This window comes from Passer domesticus, chromosome 8, assembly GCF_036417665.1.
Source record: "Passer domesticus isolate bPasDom1 chromosome 8, bPasDom1.hap1, whole genome shotgun sequence".
NCBI classification, from domain to species: Eukaryota; Metazoa; Chordata; class Aves; order Passeriformes; family Passeridae; genus Passer; species Passer domesticus.
In genome coordinates this window covers 36,122,868-36,140,594 of record NC_087481.1, presented here as the reverse complement: position 1 = coordinate 36,140,594, position 17,727 = coordinate 36,122,868, and the positions used below count along the sequence as shown (strand labels likewise).

At 36.1% G+C, this 17,727-nt stretch overlaps 1 protein-coding gene across 19 annotated transcripts in view; it reads right to left on the bottom strand.

Moving 5' to 3' along the window:
* The window catches only part of KCNMA1 (potassium calcium-activated channel subfamily M alpha 1), a 423,584-nt gene that overhangs the window by 89,718 nt on the left and 316,139 nt on the right, over nucleotides 1–17,727 (bottom strand). For 14 of the 19 annotated variants that reach the window (XM_064430354.1, XM_064430357.1, XM_064430362.1 and 11 more), the window contains 2 exons: nucleotides 17,484–17,570; nucleotides 12,947–13,023 (listed from right to left, as the gene is read on the bottom strand). In XM_064430354.1, coding sequence (XP_064286424.1) covers nucleotides 12,947–13,023; nucleotides 17,484–17,570 — 164 coding nt within the window. Of the gene's footprint in view, nucleotides 1–3,547; nucleotides 3,722–11,689; nucleotides 11,843–12,946; nucleotides 13,024–17,483; nucleotides 17,571–17,727 lie in introns of all 19 variants that reach the window. The other 5 variants (XM_064430351.1, XM_064430371.1, XM_064430370.1 and 2 more) reach the window with 2 other exon arrangements.

Sequence of the window (17,727 nt, the reverse complement as noted above, 5' to 3'; positions counted from 1 at the left end):
ACATGCTTTGCTTCTTTCAAAAGTTACGCTTTTTCCAACTTTTCTTAGCATGGTCATTCCATGTAAGATGTCTAAGAGTCTGGGCTGAACCCTGAATTCAAAATACAGTAATAACTGTTTTCTTTTTTCTCCAGAGATCCTTGATAATCACCAAAGCAAAAGTCTTCCCATAAAGCTTCTCAGAACTACCAGAGCATGCCAAAGCATGTTTTCTTACTAGCTCAATTAGATATGTCTGGGCCTAATATTGAGAATATCCTTGAAAATTTAGATTCCCACGTCAGTGGGTGCAGCGACAGCTTCAGGAAAGGTTTCATTTAGGAACATGAACTTTTCATGTTCCTGAAAAACATAGCCATATGGTGATGGAGAAACACAGAAATTAAATGGTTCAGGTTAAGATTCTGTCTGTATCAATTAATCACTTGAATGGCACCCCCCAAGACATGGCACAGACCTAAACAGAAACATCACACTTGCTAATAACATAATTTCATTGCATAAAGCAACCCAGGTTTTTCAGTGGCTAAGTGCCTCTCTTCACTCTGACTTGAGTCTCCAATGCAAAAAATATTTGGATCATTTGCTATTCATATAGCAATCTACAGCAAAATACAGCTAAACCTGTAAAAATGTAGATACAAAAAAACCACTTAAAATTCTCTTTCCTTACATTTAGAAAAACTATTAGTATATTTTTCCAGAAAACAGCCTATAAACTCAAAAGCTCTTTTTATGCAATTACACCTAATCAAAATACCAATTTTCATTTGCTGAAATTAAAAACAACAGTATAATAACAGAGAGACTCATTCACATGGAAAATACACTGCAAGTGTTACTTTCTCTGCAGATTATACTATTAGAAGATTAAATCCTGTGTACACCAATGAATATGTAAATTGATATCTTCTACTCGACATCCAATTTTTAGAAATAGCACTAATTCAAACAAAAACTGCTCATTGTTTCAAGAAGCTTCATACAATGGTCTGTGATTTTATTTACCTTGGAAAAAAAAGCCCGCTTTTATAATCAAAAGTTAAAAAAAAAGAAAAAAAAGAAGTACATTAAGCAATTGTAAATGCAGACCAACTCAACTGGGGCACCACGACCAAAGCAAGCCCTGTAATAGTATAATGACCTTTAATGAGTGTCTGGGGAAACAATACAGTCGTAGCATAAAAGACAAAGGGCAAAACCCATCATGGCTCCACTGACACTAATTTAAAATGATTTTCAGAACAACTAAAGAATGTAAGAGAGGTAATCTGATCCACCAATCTGACCTCACTTTGATTCTGGGGCCCTGCTGCTGCCATTTCTAATTGTCAAACACTCTACATTTCACATCTGCTCATATTTAATGAAAAGCTGACTCTCCCCACCATTCTCTGAGCTAACTAGCTCTGTCAAGATGGGCATCGTCCAACCCCAGTGCACTGCAAAGAAAACACACTGATTTCTATTGAAGCCCTGCCAGTGCAGCGTTGTGTGTGCATATATATATTTTAATTGGAAAAGAAAGGCTTATGCTGCTTTGCAAAGAGTGTGAATTGGTATTGATTTTTGTACTTAGTATTAACAGTCAAAGGTGACTAGCCTCACAAGGGGAAGACTGAGATCTCTTTTGATTTGATGAAGTGATGAAGGGGGGAAAAGGCCCATGAAAGATAGGATGCTAAAAATCCTCAAAGCTGTCAATATCACTTATCCTTCAAAATATAACGTAGCTCTAACATGTTTCCTAAAAAGCTCTGGATTTTGTTGGAAATAATACCATTATTGTGGAGGGTTTTGGCTCAGCAGGCAACACAATCAAAAATGTTTACTTTATCTGCCTCTGTAGAGTCTTAAGTGGACTTGAAAGCTATGGTAAACCTACAAATTAGTTTTTCTTTCCTTGCCAAACAGTGCTAATGGCAGAAATTTTACCCACTTGCAGAGGACATATTAATTTATCCTAATCTGGTTGCTGTTAACACCAGTGCCAGGACCCAGCCACAAACTCTCTGTACCAGTCTGTACTCTACAAACTCTACCAGGCATGGTGTTACTGAGGCTGTTATACTGTAGAAAAAACTGCCTGCAAAACTCTCAGTAAAGGAAGGTTTCTTGCTCACTTTTCTTAACAAAGTATGCTTTGCTACATTTTACCCTGATAAAATTCTCATTAAAGGATAAAACCTCCTGTGATTTAGAACAAGACTTAAAATTAGAAACCATCCACTTTATGGTGATACATGAGTTGCAAGCAAGTAGATAGCTAGGATGTTCAGAGTGCTTATACACAGAGAGATATGATTTTTGGTAAAATCTCCAAGAAATGCTATTAGAATACTTTTAATTTTTATGGTCTTCAGACAAAAGAAATGTGACAACTATAGGATTGTTATATTTGTGACTGGAAAAATAGTTTGTAAGTCAAAACAGTTAAAGCAAAATCATTTACCACTTGGGCTACATACTGCAATATGGTACCAAAAGACAACCAGGTGCACAATCTGAAAACTACATTATAGCCTTCATAGAGGAAGGCACTTTCATCCATAATGACTTGTGTTGGAAAACGGACATGCTTCCTGACCAAAACTCCAATTTATTCTAACAGCTGTATCTAAATAATATTACAGCTTTTCTTTGCCATTTGGGTAGGGAAAGGAAAACAGCTCCTGTCCCAAGACATAGTTTTGCCTGTTAAGAATGACTAAAGAGGACAAGAAAATGAAACAAACAAACAAACAAAAAGCCATTTAACAATCTTCCTCAGTTGATGATCCAAGCTTTGGAATCCCTACAGCTTGTCCGAAGAATTAATGGCCACGCACAATTGTTCTAGGTTCTCTCTTTTCCCTCTCAACTCTGATCTTTCAAAATAGCTTTCAGGGCACATTCCAGAATGTTACTGTCCTATGGAACAGATTCTCCATTTAATTTCAAAACTTTTGTACCAGGGACTTGCACCAGCCTAGTTTTTCTAAAAAACTGCTACAAAAAGTACAACCGATTTTACAAAAAGTACAAACAGGTCTGTGGCTTCAGTATTAGATGGACGACCTTGCTTTACTGAGAATGAAGAATTACAAACAAAACTGAAGGCAAAAGTAGCAGCACAGAGTAGAATTCCAGCTACTATGTTGTATGGTACGCTAGTGCCAGCATTATTAAAGTTACCCACTTGGCACCAGCCACAGATTTAGACACAGGTCTGGTCCTCCACCAAAGCACTTATTGCTTAATTAATGACAATTTGTATTGTATGAATTAAATAAAAAAGATGTCACCACATTGCACTACTAAGGTCCTGAAGGCTATTGCAAGAGGATGCTTCATAAAGAGCACATAAAGCAAAATAATGATTCACATTTTTTTGCATTAAAAATAAAACAGAAATATAAATACAGAGCTGTGATCAAATTTGGGGTTGGTTTTTTGAAAAAGCATCAGCCCAGTAAAATCTCATAGAACTACAATGCACGACACAAGACAGGGATGATACCACAGACACCACAAACATGGAACAGCATGTGTTGGTGTTAAAACTTACAGGCACGTAAACTGGTGGAGCAATCATTAACAGAGACAGAAGAAAGTGGGAAGGCTCTCTCAAGGGTGTCCATGTTACTATGTACACTGCCTGACATGCAAGAGCAGTCACGCTCAGAGCGTCCGCAATCAAAACAACATGCCAGTCTCATTCTCTTGTAGATGGACATCTTGGCTATAACCATGTGTTGGATGGGAGGAGAGGAAGAGCAGCAGGTTAATGGCAAGGTTATATATATAACAAGGCAGCTGGAAGGTAATTTAAGGGATTTAATACAGGCCTTAGTTAATGTTAACAGTCTTGACCCAGGAAAAAAAAATGCAATGAGATTATTGATAACACTTTGGCTGTACATTAAAAGTAGGGCAAAAGATTAATTGCTCTTTATTTCTGTTCAGTCTTAGAGGGTGACCGCAGTCATGGGGGAAAATTACTGTTTACAGTCAAGTGTTTGGATCAAAATAGAACACAGTAAAAGCACAGAATAATAAGAATATGCTTTTCCCTTGGCACAATTAATACCATTGGGTTAAAATGAAAACAGAAGTTGCTAGTCCATATAGATACTTTGGCCTATCCTGTTTCCTGTAAAAATCAGAGATTTCTTCATATATAAATATATATATATGTATGTACACACACACAGAAACACACATACACATATATTCTTACATACACACGCTCATACACACATATGCATTATACATACACACACATATATATAAATATATTTATTTTGAAATGTATTATAATATTTTTTCTGTATTAAACTGTGCCAAGGAACATCTTTACTACAATTAATTATACATTAATAAAGAGTTACAAGATATTAATAAAATTTTCCAAAAAATTAATTTTGCTTACATTTTATCTTCAGGAATTCAAATCAACTCTTGACAGAATACCAAAATTTGCCCATAAAAGAGACAAAACTAAAAATGGTAAATATGCTCGACATTAAGTTCAGTTCACAAATAAGGCATCACCAAAAGCACACAGAGCATTGATCCACTGAAACATGCTGAGCCAATCATTGGCATGGTTTCTGCTCTGGATTCAAAAGTTAATCAAGAACAAAATAACTGAACTTAGAATTAACTGTTAGCTCCAAAACAAGTGCCAGGTTAGAACATCTTTATCTTTCAGTCATCTGAATGTTCTTGTTATGTATTTCTAGAAATACAGAGCATCCTACTTTATAAATGAATGTATAATTACCATCCTGGAATTTTGTATGTCATCTAAATCAGGTATGTTTACATCTCAAGGAATCCAAAGGCCATTTAGATTGTTTCACATGTTGCACTGAACCAACTTTTGGTAATGGTTTAGATTGAACTGACTCAATTATACTAAAAAACAAAACAACACTGACAGGCAAAAACAAAACCTTAAAATCAAATGCAGAGAAAAGGTAATGTTTCTCTGGCCTGTACCTTCAGTTTAGGATGTCTTTTTCGCGTTATGGTAATGACATTAAATTTAAAATAATTTTTTTTTCCAGTTTCTTAATCCCACAGTCACCAGGAAAGAGGGATTGAAATCACTCAGATGGGTCAAGTCCTGTTCTAAGGCCTTGATGGCTTGCCATACAGTATACTTGTCAAGCAAGGGTAACATTATGATTGTGGAAAACAGGCATTGAGGGAGATGAATGAGTGATCTCTTCAGCAGCGACCCCATTCCTCTAAAACTTTGCTCACATGACTAATGCCATGTTCTTTCAGCATCCTAGTAGAGTTATCTTACAGCTGTTCAGAAATTCATCATGCAGCATCAGGCTTGTTCATTGCATAGTACATCATTCCTCAGAGCTTGGCTTTTAGTAAGAAGGTTTCCACTGCAGCTTTTGATGCATACACATTCAAACTACAGAGAAAATTCAAAACAGCATTTTCCCATGTTTTCCCTCTAACTCTTCCCAACACATTCTTTAAAGTTAAAAAGTTGGACAGCAAAAGAAAAGTGAAATAAGTTACCAAAACTGTGACAGTCTTTCCAGTATGCCTACTTTCTTATTTTTTAAGGAAATTATAGAAAAATAAAGGGAATTTGTGAGACACGCTGACAGTAGGTGAGGTTGAAAAAGCAGGCCCATTTTGCTGTAATTATAGCTGTTTTGAAGAACTTTTTCTAATCAAATGCTGTAGCAAAACACACTGCTCAGAAATTCCCAACTGCTCCATCATTGGTTAGCAACAGTCCCTGGTTTTCATTTATTTCTGGCCATATCTTGTCAACAGTCAATAATAGGATAGGACACATTTATGGAAATTAAAAAGAAATCATCCTTAAGGGCAAAGAAGGCTGGGAAGGCAAACTTTTTGTACCATTTTCATCAGAATTAAAACAATAAAGTTGGAAATTTAAGGCCTTCTCTTCAACAGGGGAAGGACACAATGGCGTTTCTCAAAAGCAATAACTTTCAGGGACTGTTTTTAACTATTATTGTCAGTTGTTCTGGAGATCATGCATCATTTGAATATTTCACATCATTAACATGCAGGAAACAGGCCTGGACCTGGAAATACAAGTAGCAGAAAGGACTTGCCACAAGGGTTTTAACAAGTATATAAGCAACTGCGTATCAGAGCAATAACTTTTGGAAAGAAAGCATGCTGTTACTCTTCATTCCTTTTATACAGTCAGTTACATTCACACCAAATACAATACTCATTTCAAATAAAACAAAACACGCATTATTAGTAGGGATGACTAGTGACGAGATCAAAGACAGCACAGAAATGACTCTAAATGGTTCAGCCACACACATACCATTTTCTATAAAACTTCCATAAACATTAACAGAAAATGGGAATCATCAGAGAGACAGGGGGACCTTAAGAACAGCCTCTGGGTGTGTGTTAAATTTATTTGACACCTGTAGAACCTGCATAAGAATCAACTTACTTCTATTCCTAGATGTGTTATAACTGTTGAATAGAATTGTAATTTGATACTGGTGAAAACAAAAGTTGGGACATAAAGGAAACTACTTTCCTATTTTCAATTGCATAATAAATAGGAAAAAAAAGAGAAGACAGATCCTTGTACTTAATATGATGACAATCACACAACATTTGTAAAACTAATCAGTAAAAATATCAGGGGAAGTTTTAATGGACCTTAAGTTAAGACTGCTTAAATAATTTACAAAACAAGGCACATATGAACTACTCATTAAGAGCAAAAGGAGAGCAAAGTTTCTTTCCATTACTTATAAAGTAAATAAATACTTCTAGAAACTTTCAGATGCAATTTTTCTCAGAAGGCAGTAGCCTTCCTTTCTATAAAAGAAAGAATAGCTCCCCAGATGTCTAAGCTTCCCACAATACCTTACTTTCTGATCTCAAAAAGTCAAAAAGTACAGTTAAAATGTGTAGATTGTCTGGATCTGAAGTGTTACTTAGAGTTCACAAACAGTAATGGGAACTATTTCCAGCTGCAAAAATAAGCAAAGGAAACTGCAGATTTTTCTCTACCTAAAATGTCAAGGAACAGATCCTTTATCTTTTTTTTTCTCCTTTTCTTTCTTTAAAGAAAGCAGAACAAAGTATTCCTTCTTCTTTCCTGATTTTTCGTAAGCCACAGGCTGTGCCCCATCCTGGTGCTGCTCCCGTCACTGCGGCGCTTTTCCCTGGGCTCAGCGCAGCCAGGGTGGAGCTCCGAGGACACCTAGTGGATCTCTCTCAGGCAGCAGCTGCTTAGGAGCAGGAACCCGAGGCTTCCTGACCACCCAATGGTACAAAAAGGTATAAAAAGGTCCCAAGACACTTCAGAATTGAAATGCACAGTGTTATTTCAATTCGTCAAGTTCTCATGATCCAAAGTATGAGTGAAAAATCATCAGCATTAAAGGCGACCAGACTGGTGATCGCCAGCCAGCAATGCTGGTTAGCATCATGAGACTCAAACACAGACAGGACTTCCCCCAGCACAGTTTCAGTTTACTGAAAAATACAGCAGCCTACCTTAAACTGCTTCTGAGAATTTATTCACCTTAACACAACAGGAAAATCTATCTCTCCATTATTTAATTTTTACAAGACTAGCAAGGGGGCTTGTTCACTCTCTTCTAATTTTTTCCATCAATGACAACTGGTAACTTGTTTGCTCCAATTCAAAAGATGCTGTTCTATGTCAAAACTATAGAAATAGCAGGAGATCCTAGTGGACATCTTGCCCTGTTTTATCAGATATAAGAATATAAGAATGACTCACAGGTTTTGATGTAATAGCACATTTATAGACCAATTCACTTTAATTTTCAAATCTGATCATGACCATTCCTTCATTACCTTACAGAAGACTCTCAGCCAGTGTACTCTCAAAGCAAACTACATTTCTAAACAAACTTAAGCTATTGGGGAAATGGAAAAAAAACAAACCAAAACTACGTGACCTTTTCTTTTCTAATTCTTTCACAGCATGAATAACTCCATTACTTATTTATTACCATTTAAATGAATTTCTTTAGTTCAGAAAGGTCTCAACATAAGAACGTATTTTAAATAAAAATTGCTTACAGTATTTTGCCTCAAAGTCAATAGGATTCACCATTCCATCCATGGAATTTGTTTTACTGTTGATTCTTATCACGCTGACCTGTTTCACAATCTGCTTTTTCCTGCTGCTTCATCTTTCTGCTGTGTCATTTTATTAGCTAAAAATAGATGCTTGAAGAAATTTCTGTTGTCCTTGAATATTTTCTTCCACAACAGGATCTCAATCCTTTAGTGTAGTTTGCAGGCACCACAATAAAATAAATAATAAATAATGATAATCATAATGCAGGCATTAATCATAATGCCACCATAATTTCAAGAAGGCCAGAACTTTATCAAGAGCATAAATTATTCCTTGATTCTTTGCAAGATCCTACAGTGTGTAGAGCTGAGAGGGGGAAAATATCTCAATCCTGATTAAGACCTGAAGTGTTTTTACACAATAAATTCAGAATATCTGGTAAAATGTTGAAGTTCCATGGCCTCCTTCACTTAGAATAGCTGCAGCTGCACAGTAAATTTACAGCCTCAATCTGGCACAGCAACGCTGCTCTGCAGCTATGAGATACTCGATCCCCCTTGCTCTTTGAAAGAACAAGCCCACATAATCCCAACACTGCCCTATAACCAGCACATTTCTTTGCAGCACTTGTATTTCTAAGCAGCAAATTCTTTCCATGTCCCAAATGCTGTATTTACCATGAGTGTACACACAAAGTGGCTGATGAGAGCCTTTATAGACCCTGCACACTTTCAAGTGGTATGACCTAGATTGATATGAAGTGGTCCATAAAGCTCATATTATATATATAATATTACTGTTAAACTTTACAGCTAAGGCCCTGAAAAGTCAGTGTGTGTCTACTTATGTAAGTAGTGTCAAAACCAGCAAGCTCAGGAAAATAATCACTGCAGCTTGTTTCCTGTTGAAGGTATCTCTAAAACCACACTTTTAATTCATTGTCTGGCTTTCTCCCATAACTCTCTTTTTTCTGTCATTGGGGAGAAAGAAGTTAGATAAGGACAGTAAAAAACTGCTGTGCTACTCTTTGTGTCAACTGTGCAATGGAAAGGACAAAGTATCAAAAAAATAAACAGGGACCTGACAACTGAATTGTATTTAACCAGGCAAAGAGTGCTGTAGTGGCAATTACCCCAGCCTAACCAATATCCCTAAAAATTAATGAGATATCCCTAGAATAATTTCAAGGAAATACTATTGCCAAGATCTAATTTTCATTTAGGGATAAAAATAAGCTTGTGGAGAAAAAAAGGGCAAATAGGTGGAAGAAGGGAAAACTGCTGTATTTTCTTCAACGTCACCCTAATCTCCATTGGTGTAAACAATGAGAAACTTGTGGGTATGACGTCACTGCTACATGCAACATAAATAAAGAAAAGAACCAAAATACTGAACAAAAATACTCTCTGCTAGAGAAAGACAGGTTGGACCGCACTCTGGGCTACAGGGAACCCATTTTTACTCACAATAGATCACTATCAGTGTGCAGTTAAAATATAGTAGGGGCCGTGTTCCAAGGCAGCAAGAGGAAAAATAAATCAAAAGTTTGTCAATTGTCATAGATTACAAGAAATTCCTTCAAACACATCAATGTACACATGATTTGTCCCCTCTGGGGTTCAACCCCCACCGTTCACAGCAAGCACTGTCACTGGAAAAAATATATAGAGAATTAGACCATAGCTGTTGCACAAAATGAAAGGAACAGGAGGAACAGGTCATCCAGTTTAGAGATTTCATCCCAACGTGGTAGCATTTTATATAAATATATACATATAGTTGGCCTCTTGCTGCAAAAACTACAGTTAACTGGAATAGGAAAGAGATTGAAGATATTAAAAAAAAATTAACAATCTGTGAATAAAACTTCCACACAAGTAATTCTTTGGACAATATGCCATCAGCATTTATGTGTTATTCAGGGAGTGGGATGGGTAAGGAGAAAGGGATGGCAAAGAAACTGCAAAAGGAAAGCAGGATTACATGAATTATCCTTGGCCTTGTAGAAATGTACTGATCTGCCCTGAATTATTAATATTAGGCCTAACGAGTTTGGACAAATGGCTATGTAGGTCAGACTCACGTTTAGACCCCAACAATACCCCAAGACAATATTCAGAAAGTATCTAAACTGAAGTGCAACCTCAGATGCATTATTAAAGAATGTGAGTTAAGCATTATGGGAAACTGCATTAATTAGAGCCACCATTAAGTTTTCCATTTCTTTCACATTTAATTCACCTGAATGTGTCAATATTTTTATATACAACCTTTCCTTTCATCTTACATATTTTCCACATTTTGTTGCCTCTAATTACTATGTTACTTGCTCATTAAAGCATGTATTTGTCATATAGAACTATATATGCATATGTATGCAGTGTCAAAAATCAAATTGGCATAGTGATGTATTAAATGTTGACATCACAGTTGACAGTTGTCTAAGTCAATAGGGAGAAAGTTTTCTCAATTCATGCTTTGTTTTGGTTAGAATCGCATTTTTAAGACCAATGATTTGCATCATTTACAGATGGATAACTCATCTAAGTTTTTTCAAAAGTGATTACAGATTTGAAAGCTAAAACATTTTATGTGACTAACATTCTGCACTAAAGACTTACCTTAAAAACAAACCCAAATCCAAAAAGCAGGTCCCATAAAAGGGATTTCAAAATTGTCAACAAAATTTAAGAAACAAAAATTACTAATTACTATTGAAATTTTTCCCTTCATTTTTTCTTTAAAAAGAAAAGTAATTGCCTTATTTCTAATACTTGCGAACATGCTCCTCATTGAAAGCTGTTCTCAGCTCTACTACAGGCTGCCTGTTCTCATGGTATCTGTGACCCCTTGTGTGTCTAAGAAACAGGAGGAGGGAGGGCAGACTGAGGAGAAGGGAGATGATTAAAGGGAAATTTAAGATGTTATTCTCACTGACCATTATTCTTCACCTGACTCAGAGGATTCCCTCCTTAGTGTTCAGTGCTCACTGCACCAGCTCTGAGAGCCACCTCCTTCTTCTTCCTCACTAACTCAATCATTTTGTTTGTTCATCTGCCCAACACCCTTTCATTTATTGGACTGATATGTGTGACCATGCCATTTGTAATCCTTCCAACTGCTACTCACAGAAATTGTTACTCTTGCCTCTCCATGGCCTTACTGCTGGTAATACCCATTGTCTTGGCTGGGTCATACCCTGTTTCCTCCCAGGTTTCAAACTACTGAGAAGGTTACCTTGATTCTCATAATTAACACATAATAAGAAAGGGCTCTTTACCATTATAATGTGAGTTCCTGATTCCTATCTTCTAGCAGATGACAAGGAAAAGTGTACTTCTCATGTTAAACTGAGAGATCTTTGGGATTTATTTTTTTTTAAGCAGGACATGTTTAAAAAGCATACACCATGTGAAGGAGGAGTAGAGAAGAAAATAGAAATAAAATAGGGGTTTTTTTAGTTTTTTTTGTTTTGTTTTGTTTTTTCCTTACAGAACCAGATAAAATTAAGCAGGTAACATATTTCTCTTTAACTGTTGAGTAATTTCAAAAAAGATTTCATTTGAGAGTCACAGGCACCCTGAGGCATCTGTAACTGGCTTTACCAGAACTTACTCAGCAGACTCATTGGCTTTGGCAGCAGTTCAAAGGTCACATTCTCACATGGATAAACTGTTCTTGAACAATTTTTTTCCAATATGTTAGGCAATGCATACATTCCTTCCACATCAGGCATGCTTTCCATGTGCTTTGCTCTCCTTGTGGCTACTGGGAAGATAAATACCATTTTCTGTCAGTTCCAGCTGCTTTCTCCCTATCATACTATTGTTCCGCACTCTTGGTGTTTTGGAGGAGAGGAGTTTTTTTAAAATCTCCAGCAATAAATTTTTTTCTTTTTAAAATGATCTTCAAGAGTTCATTCATTTCAGATACTCCAAAAAGGCAGAGAATTTTCAGCTTAGGCATTCTTCCATCCTCTGTAACAGTGCACCAATACCGCAGACTCAAGCTATAAATAAGAGAGCTTTTTCCCTTTTAAAAGTAATGGTAAAATAGGCATGATCAAACTCTTCTGAGATCGTTCAATTTACCTAATCAATACTTTTAAACTGAATTATCTTTGTCATGGCAGAATACCATGGAATGCACATAAATATTTAGATAATCAAAGAGAAATTGATTCCTAAGTAATTTTACTATTGGTATTACAAATATGCATGGGTCAAACACATCTTTGGTTGAAGTGTGGTTGTGATGGCTCCTGGAAAACGTCTTTTCAAAGTATATATGGGTAAAATGCTGATTGCTACATATTTATAGAAATTCAGATAAAAAGTCTCATTTCCATTCAAACACTCAATTATTTCTTCATTAAAAACTGTCCAAACAGTTTAAGAACTTAACTAAACCTAATATTAGCATTAAAGCTAAAAGGATATATGTAAGAGGTGTTAATAATTAATTTCTTCCAGACAACCCTTTCCTCCAGTAAAACTGCTCATTTATTTCAAAAAAAGAATGTTTCAATAGCTATATGATAAAACAGAATTCCCTAGTTTCTTCTTTTGCAGAATCTGCATGTTTTGAATGAAAGAAAAAACTTCACTGTTGTCTAATTCTTAACTCAGAAACCTCCACTGTTAGATTTGGCTTCACTTAATTCCTCAGTTTTTGTTAAAATTTTAATTTACTTTTTAATGAAGACACAGGTGTGAGTGGTGTGTATGGACTTCAGAAACTCAAACAGCACTTACTATGTTTCTTAGCTTTTCTGCACCACTGTGTAAAACATGTAAATGCATGTACAGGTATTCTTCAGGGCTGAACAGTTCATGAAAAGGAGAGGAAGGGAGGGATAGAAATATTACTTACGCCGTTTGCAGCCACATTTTTTTATCCTTTTGGGATCTGTGATGTCATCATGACAGGCCTTGCAGTAAAAATATGCCCTGGAGAGACAGAATGGAAAAACTGACACATTTCTTAATCCATAAAGTTGATATTAGTCCCGTATTTCATCTTGTTGCAGTGACCAATTAATGAAACATGCTAGTGCTAATTTACTTTAATCTTTGCAAAGGTTTGGACATTTATGGTAGGAAATATTTGATGCAAGACCATTAATTTCAAACATAAGACTCCAAATTAGTATATCCTTTAAAACACTTTTATTTGAAAAGTAATTGGAAGAATGTATGATAATTATGCCACAGTGTATTACTTTATTTGTTTTTCATCTTAGAAAAAAGAGCATCCAATGAACCTCATCACAATAAAAGAGCTTCTTTTTTTTTTTTTTTGTTCCTATCAGCTATATTAGGGTGGTTTTTTTAATGACTGTTTAGCACCCTGTGCCAACTTTTCAGGTTGTACATTTTGATTGTTACTGTATGATCAACATTGCACATTTATCTTAAATAAGGATAGAAAGGAGAACAATCGGTCTGTCAGCCTCACCTCTGTGCCTGCAGAGATCATGTAACAGATCCTCCCAGAAGCTGTGCTGAGGCACATGGAGGATAGAAAGGTCATTCAAGAGAGCCAGCACAGCTTCACCAAGGGAAAATCCTGCCTGACCAACCAGCTATGATGGAATGACTACACCAGCAGATAAGGAAGTACTACAGATGTCATTTATCCAGACTTCTGTAAAGCCTTTGACATGATCCCCCGCAACATCCTTCTCTCCAAACTGGAGTGATGGATTCCATGGGTGGATTAGGAATTGGTTGGATGGTCACATCCAGAGGGTAGTGATGAATGGCTCGGAGTCCACTAGTAACAAGTGGTGTCCCTCAAGAATCTGTACTGGGACTAGTTATTTAATAAGTGTTATTTAATACCTTCATTAATGACACAGAGGCATCAAGTGCACCCTCAGCAAATTCTCAGATGACACCCAGCTGACTGGTGCTTTTTAGTACCTGAACGGAACGTACAGGTAATAGGAGGCAAGAGTATCTACAAGAGCATGTAGAAACAGGACAGGGGGGAATGGGTTTACATTGAAAGAGAGTACACTTAGATCAGACACTAGGAAAAAGATCTTGTCTATGAGACACTGGAAAGGTTGCACAGGGAAGTTGTGGATGCCCCATGCCATTGCAAGGAGAAACACGGAAGTGAGAAAGGATGAACTTTTTACTTTATATAAGATTTTGTAAAATTTCTGATTTAATAAATATGCATCAGACTGCCCACAGGACAGTTCAATCATGACTGCCAAGTCAACATGTCATGTAAGGCTGCCATGACACATTTCATGAGGATCACCCAGCTGGACTCTAGCAGGACAGTTACAGTTTACCAGGATTCTTGCTGGCACAGCAAATAAAACATACTATTTAAACTTATGAATTTTCCTTGCGCTTGTCCACACTCAGGATAGGTCAGCTCCCTGCCTATCTTCTCTAGCCCCTCTTATTGCACATTTCTCAATACAATTTGGCAGTAAGAGGCAAAGCCCCTACTTTGCAACCACCAATATATTTTGCTGACAGTATGAGATCATTAGATTGCTACAACAGCTGGGAGACCACTGAAACAAAACTATCTACAATCCAAAATATAAAAAAAAAAACAAAACCAAACCAATATTTATATACAGCCTCTGATTAAACACAGCCTTTGGCCCTGCAGCCAGGATGATTACTACTATTTCTTCTAGATTAACTATAGCATGGCCACTGCAGGTGGAACTGTACTGGTAGTTAAGTGACCCATCACGACAAAAACAGCAGGTCTAGCATAGAAGAGACAAACCATATCAGTGCTTCATATTGGTTCAAATACAAATTAAAATTGCATGGAGACCTCACTGAATGCTATTAACATTTCTAAAATCAATATAACACGAAGCTACCAGTGGAATATATAAGTCCTAAACCTAGGACACTTTATTTCTCTAAGAAACTTACAGGAAGATTACTCTTTCAGGCTGTGAAATTGCCTTAGTATTTCCAAGATGCAAAATGTAAAAGGAAAATGTCTTCTCTGAGCACATATACTTTGTTGCAGAAAGTTTCTGGTCTTCAAAATATTCACATTCCACCAAAAGAAAATAAACTACTTCCAAGGAAATGAGAAGACAAGAAATGTTTTTCAGACTGTGAGTCGATGTCAAGATGTAAGCCAGGAGGAGAAAGCTGCCTCAAATTTTTACAATTTCTCTTCAGCCCAGCTGTAAAGTCCCTTTATTATACAAGAATCAACTACCACAAACAGTTCCTCACAAAAACATAATTACATGAACTGGGTATTGGTGATTTCTAAAGACCATGTTTCTGAAGTTCACTGCAGGACAATTATCCTGAAGGGTACCTTCAATCCTATGTCCAAAGTAAAGAATAAATACCTGAAGTGATTGTTGTAATCAAAATTATTCTAGATAATTTGGGTAAATTAAGTGGATTTGAAGAATGTGGATTTCTGACTCTAGTGCTAACATGTAAATGAACAAGGAATACTGAAGATGCAATTCAGGTAGTTGTATTATATTTAACAGTCAACATTTTATATGAAGCTATTTACCAAGGCATAACTGTTTGTAGGTATAATTGCTTCTTATAGAAAACTATTCTTCTAAAAATGCAAAATTGATTCTAACAGAAGGAGTAATTGAACATTGCAGGCTATATTTCATTGTGGGATATATAAATATGAATTACTTCAGCTTAAGGGAGTTGAAATCTCTTCATTAACAAAGCCAGAATAATTTAATTTCCATTTCAGGTATAAAACATATTTAATGATCCTCAGGTATAAAAAATATTTAATGATGCTTTATTAAAAATAATTTTCCCCCTCCAAAAGACCTCAATTTTAGAACATATTTCTGACTCTGATTCATAGCTCAAAGGGTGAAATTAACACTTTTCATAATTGGCTTTGTTAGTAGAAACACATCTGATACCATTTGCTTTGCACAGAGCAGCTAAGAAATGTGGCAAGGGAGGCTAAATATTTCTAAACAAAGCCTTCTGCCAAAAGCCAGGCAGAACTGGAAATCTTGCTTCACATTTGCTATCAAATAAAATGTGGTAGATGAATGATGTGAAAAAATTGACTGAACTCCTTAATAACAGTTAACTCCTCTCTAACTTTAGCAGCTAAAAATACTATGCCATTTTACTTAGTCTGAGAAAAAGTTGATTAAAGAATATAAAATATAAATGAAAGAAAACTGGCAGCTCAGTAAAGCAGTGTGCAGACAGTTCTGGATGTTCAAGGGGAGAAAAGCAGCAGAGAGGAGCAGAATGGAATGCTGCAAGGCAGAGTCCCTGAGGCAGCGCAGGAGGCACACGGTCCAGAGATGGTGCTGGAGATGTGACAGGACAGGAGCACTGCTGCCCTGCTCTGCATCTTTTACCTAGCCAAAATCTGTGTCAGTTCTTTAAAGAAAAATAGAAGTCAAGTTCTCCAATGTCACTGTTTTGATGTTTTGACTGTTTAAGTATGCATGGCAAGTATGCATGGTTAGGTATTTCTCTATATTTTCATTTCTCTATATTTAATCCTAAAAGACTGGAACTTAATGAAGGGTATCATTTGAATACTTTATCATTTTAAGGATAGAATTTAGTTAAAATACCAAACTCATGGAGGACAGCAGTAAAAATCTGATTGCATGACTCATAACAAAGACACAAATTATGAGGAAGCACTCAGCTGCAAATATTCCTTTTTTTCTTTTTTTTATATCATAGGGACACAATATTTTTCTTTGAAAAACTATTTTATCACATTGCTTTTTTGTTCCTTCCAAGCATACTATAATCCTAATAAATAAGAGTACACACATTTGGTCCTCAACACCTTCTCATTCATCCCAAATCTAGCACAGCCAGGTACATTGAGCCTGTGAAGTTGTCTGTCATGGATATAATGCACTTTTGTAGTTTGATTTATTATTATGAGGTTGTGGAGTTTGCAGTTCCATTGAAGAAAAATGAGAAGAACATAAATATTATTTTGCTAATGCAATTACAGAATGAACACAGCAGCTAACTCGCACCAAGAATTTGCTGAAGTCTGAGTAGATAAGAACTCCTCTAACCTCGAAACTAACAGAAGTGTCATCCCTGTCCTCCTCTCTCATAGAAATTCCTCTGAGACACAATATGTATAGAGAAAACAAATGAAAATATTTCACATTTTCTAGGAGAACTCACAAACCCAGTCTCTTTATTTCTTTTCATATCTGCTGCAAATTTCAGTTCCTTGATATTTAGGACAATAGTTAGGAAAACAACATGTACATAGGTGGTTCAGGAGTATCAACTCAACTCTCCCCTCAGAATTTTTAAAAAGATAATAATGAAAATTAGGTGAAGAATTTACATGTAAATAAAAAAAACCCCTGAAATTAAATATATTAGTTTCTATTCAAAGATAAAAACATTTCAATTACCTTTTTACTTCTTTGGCATCACTTGCAATGAAGAATCCTAAGGTACCTTCTTGAATCTTGACGTGGTTTCCAGGATTGATTAATATACTGCTCAACGAAACAAGAACAACAAAAACCAACAAAAGAGTAAGTTGATATAGATTTTAACTGAATCTTCCAAATTAGCTTTATTTGATTCTGTTATAGGGGACCCACTAGTTAGGAAAGGCTGCAAGGAAATTTTAAGCCATTCTTCCTTGATATT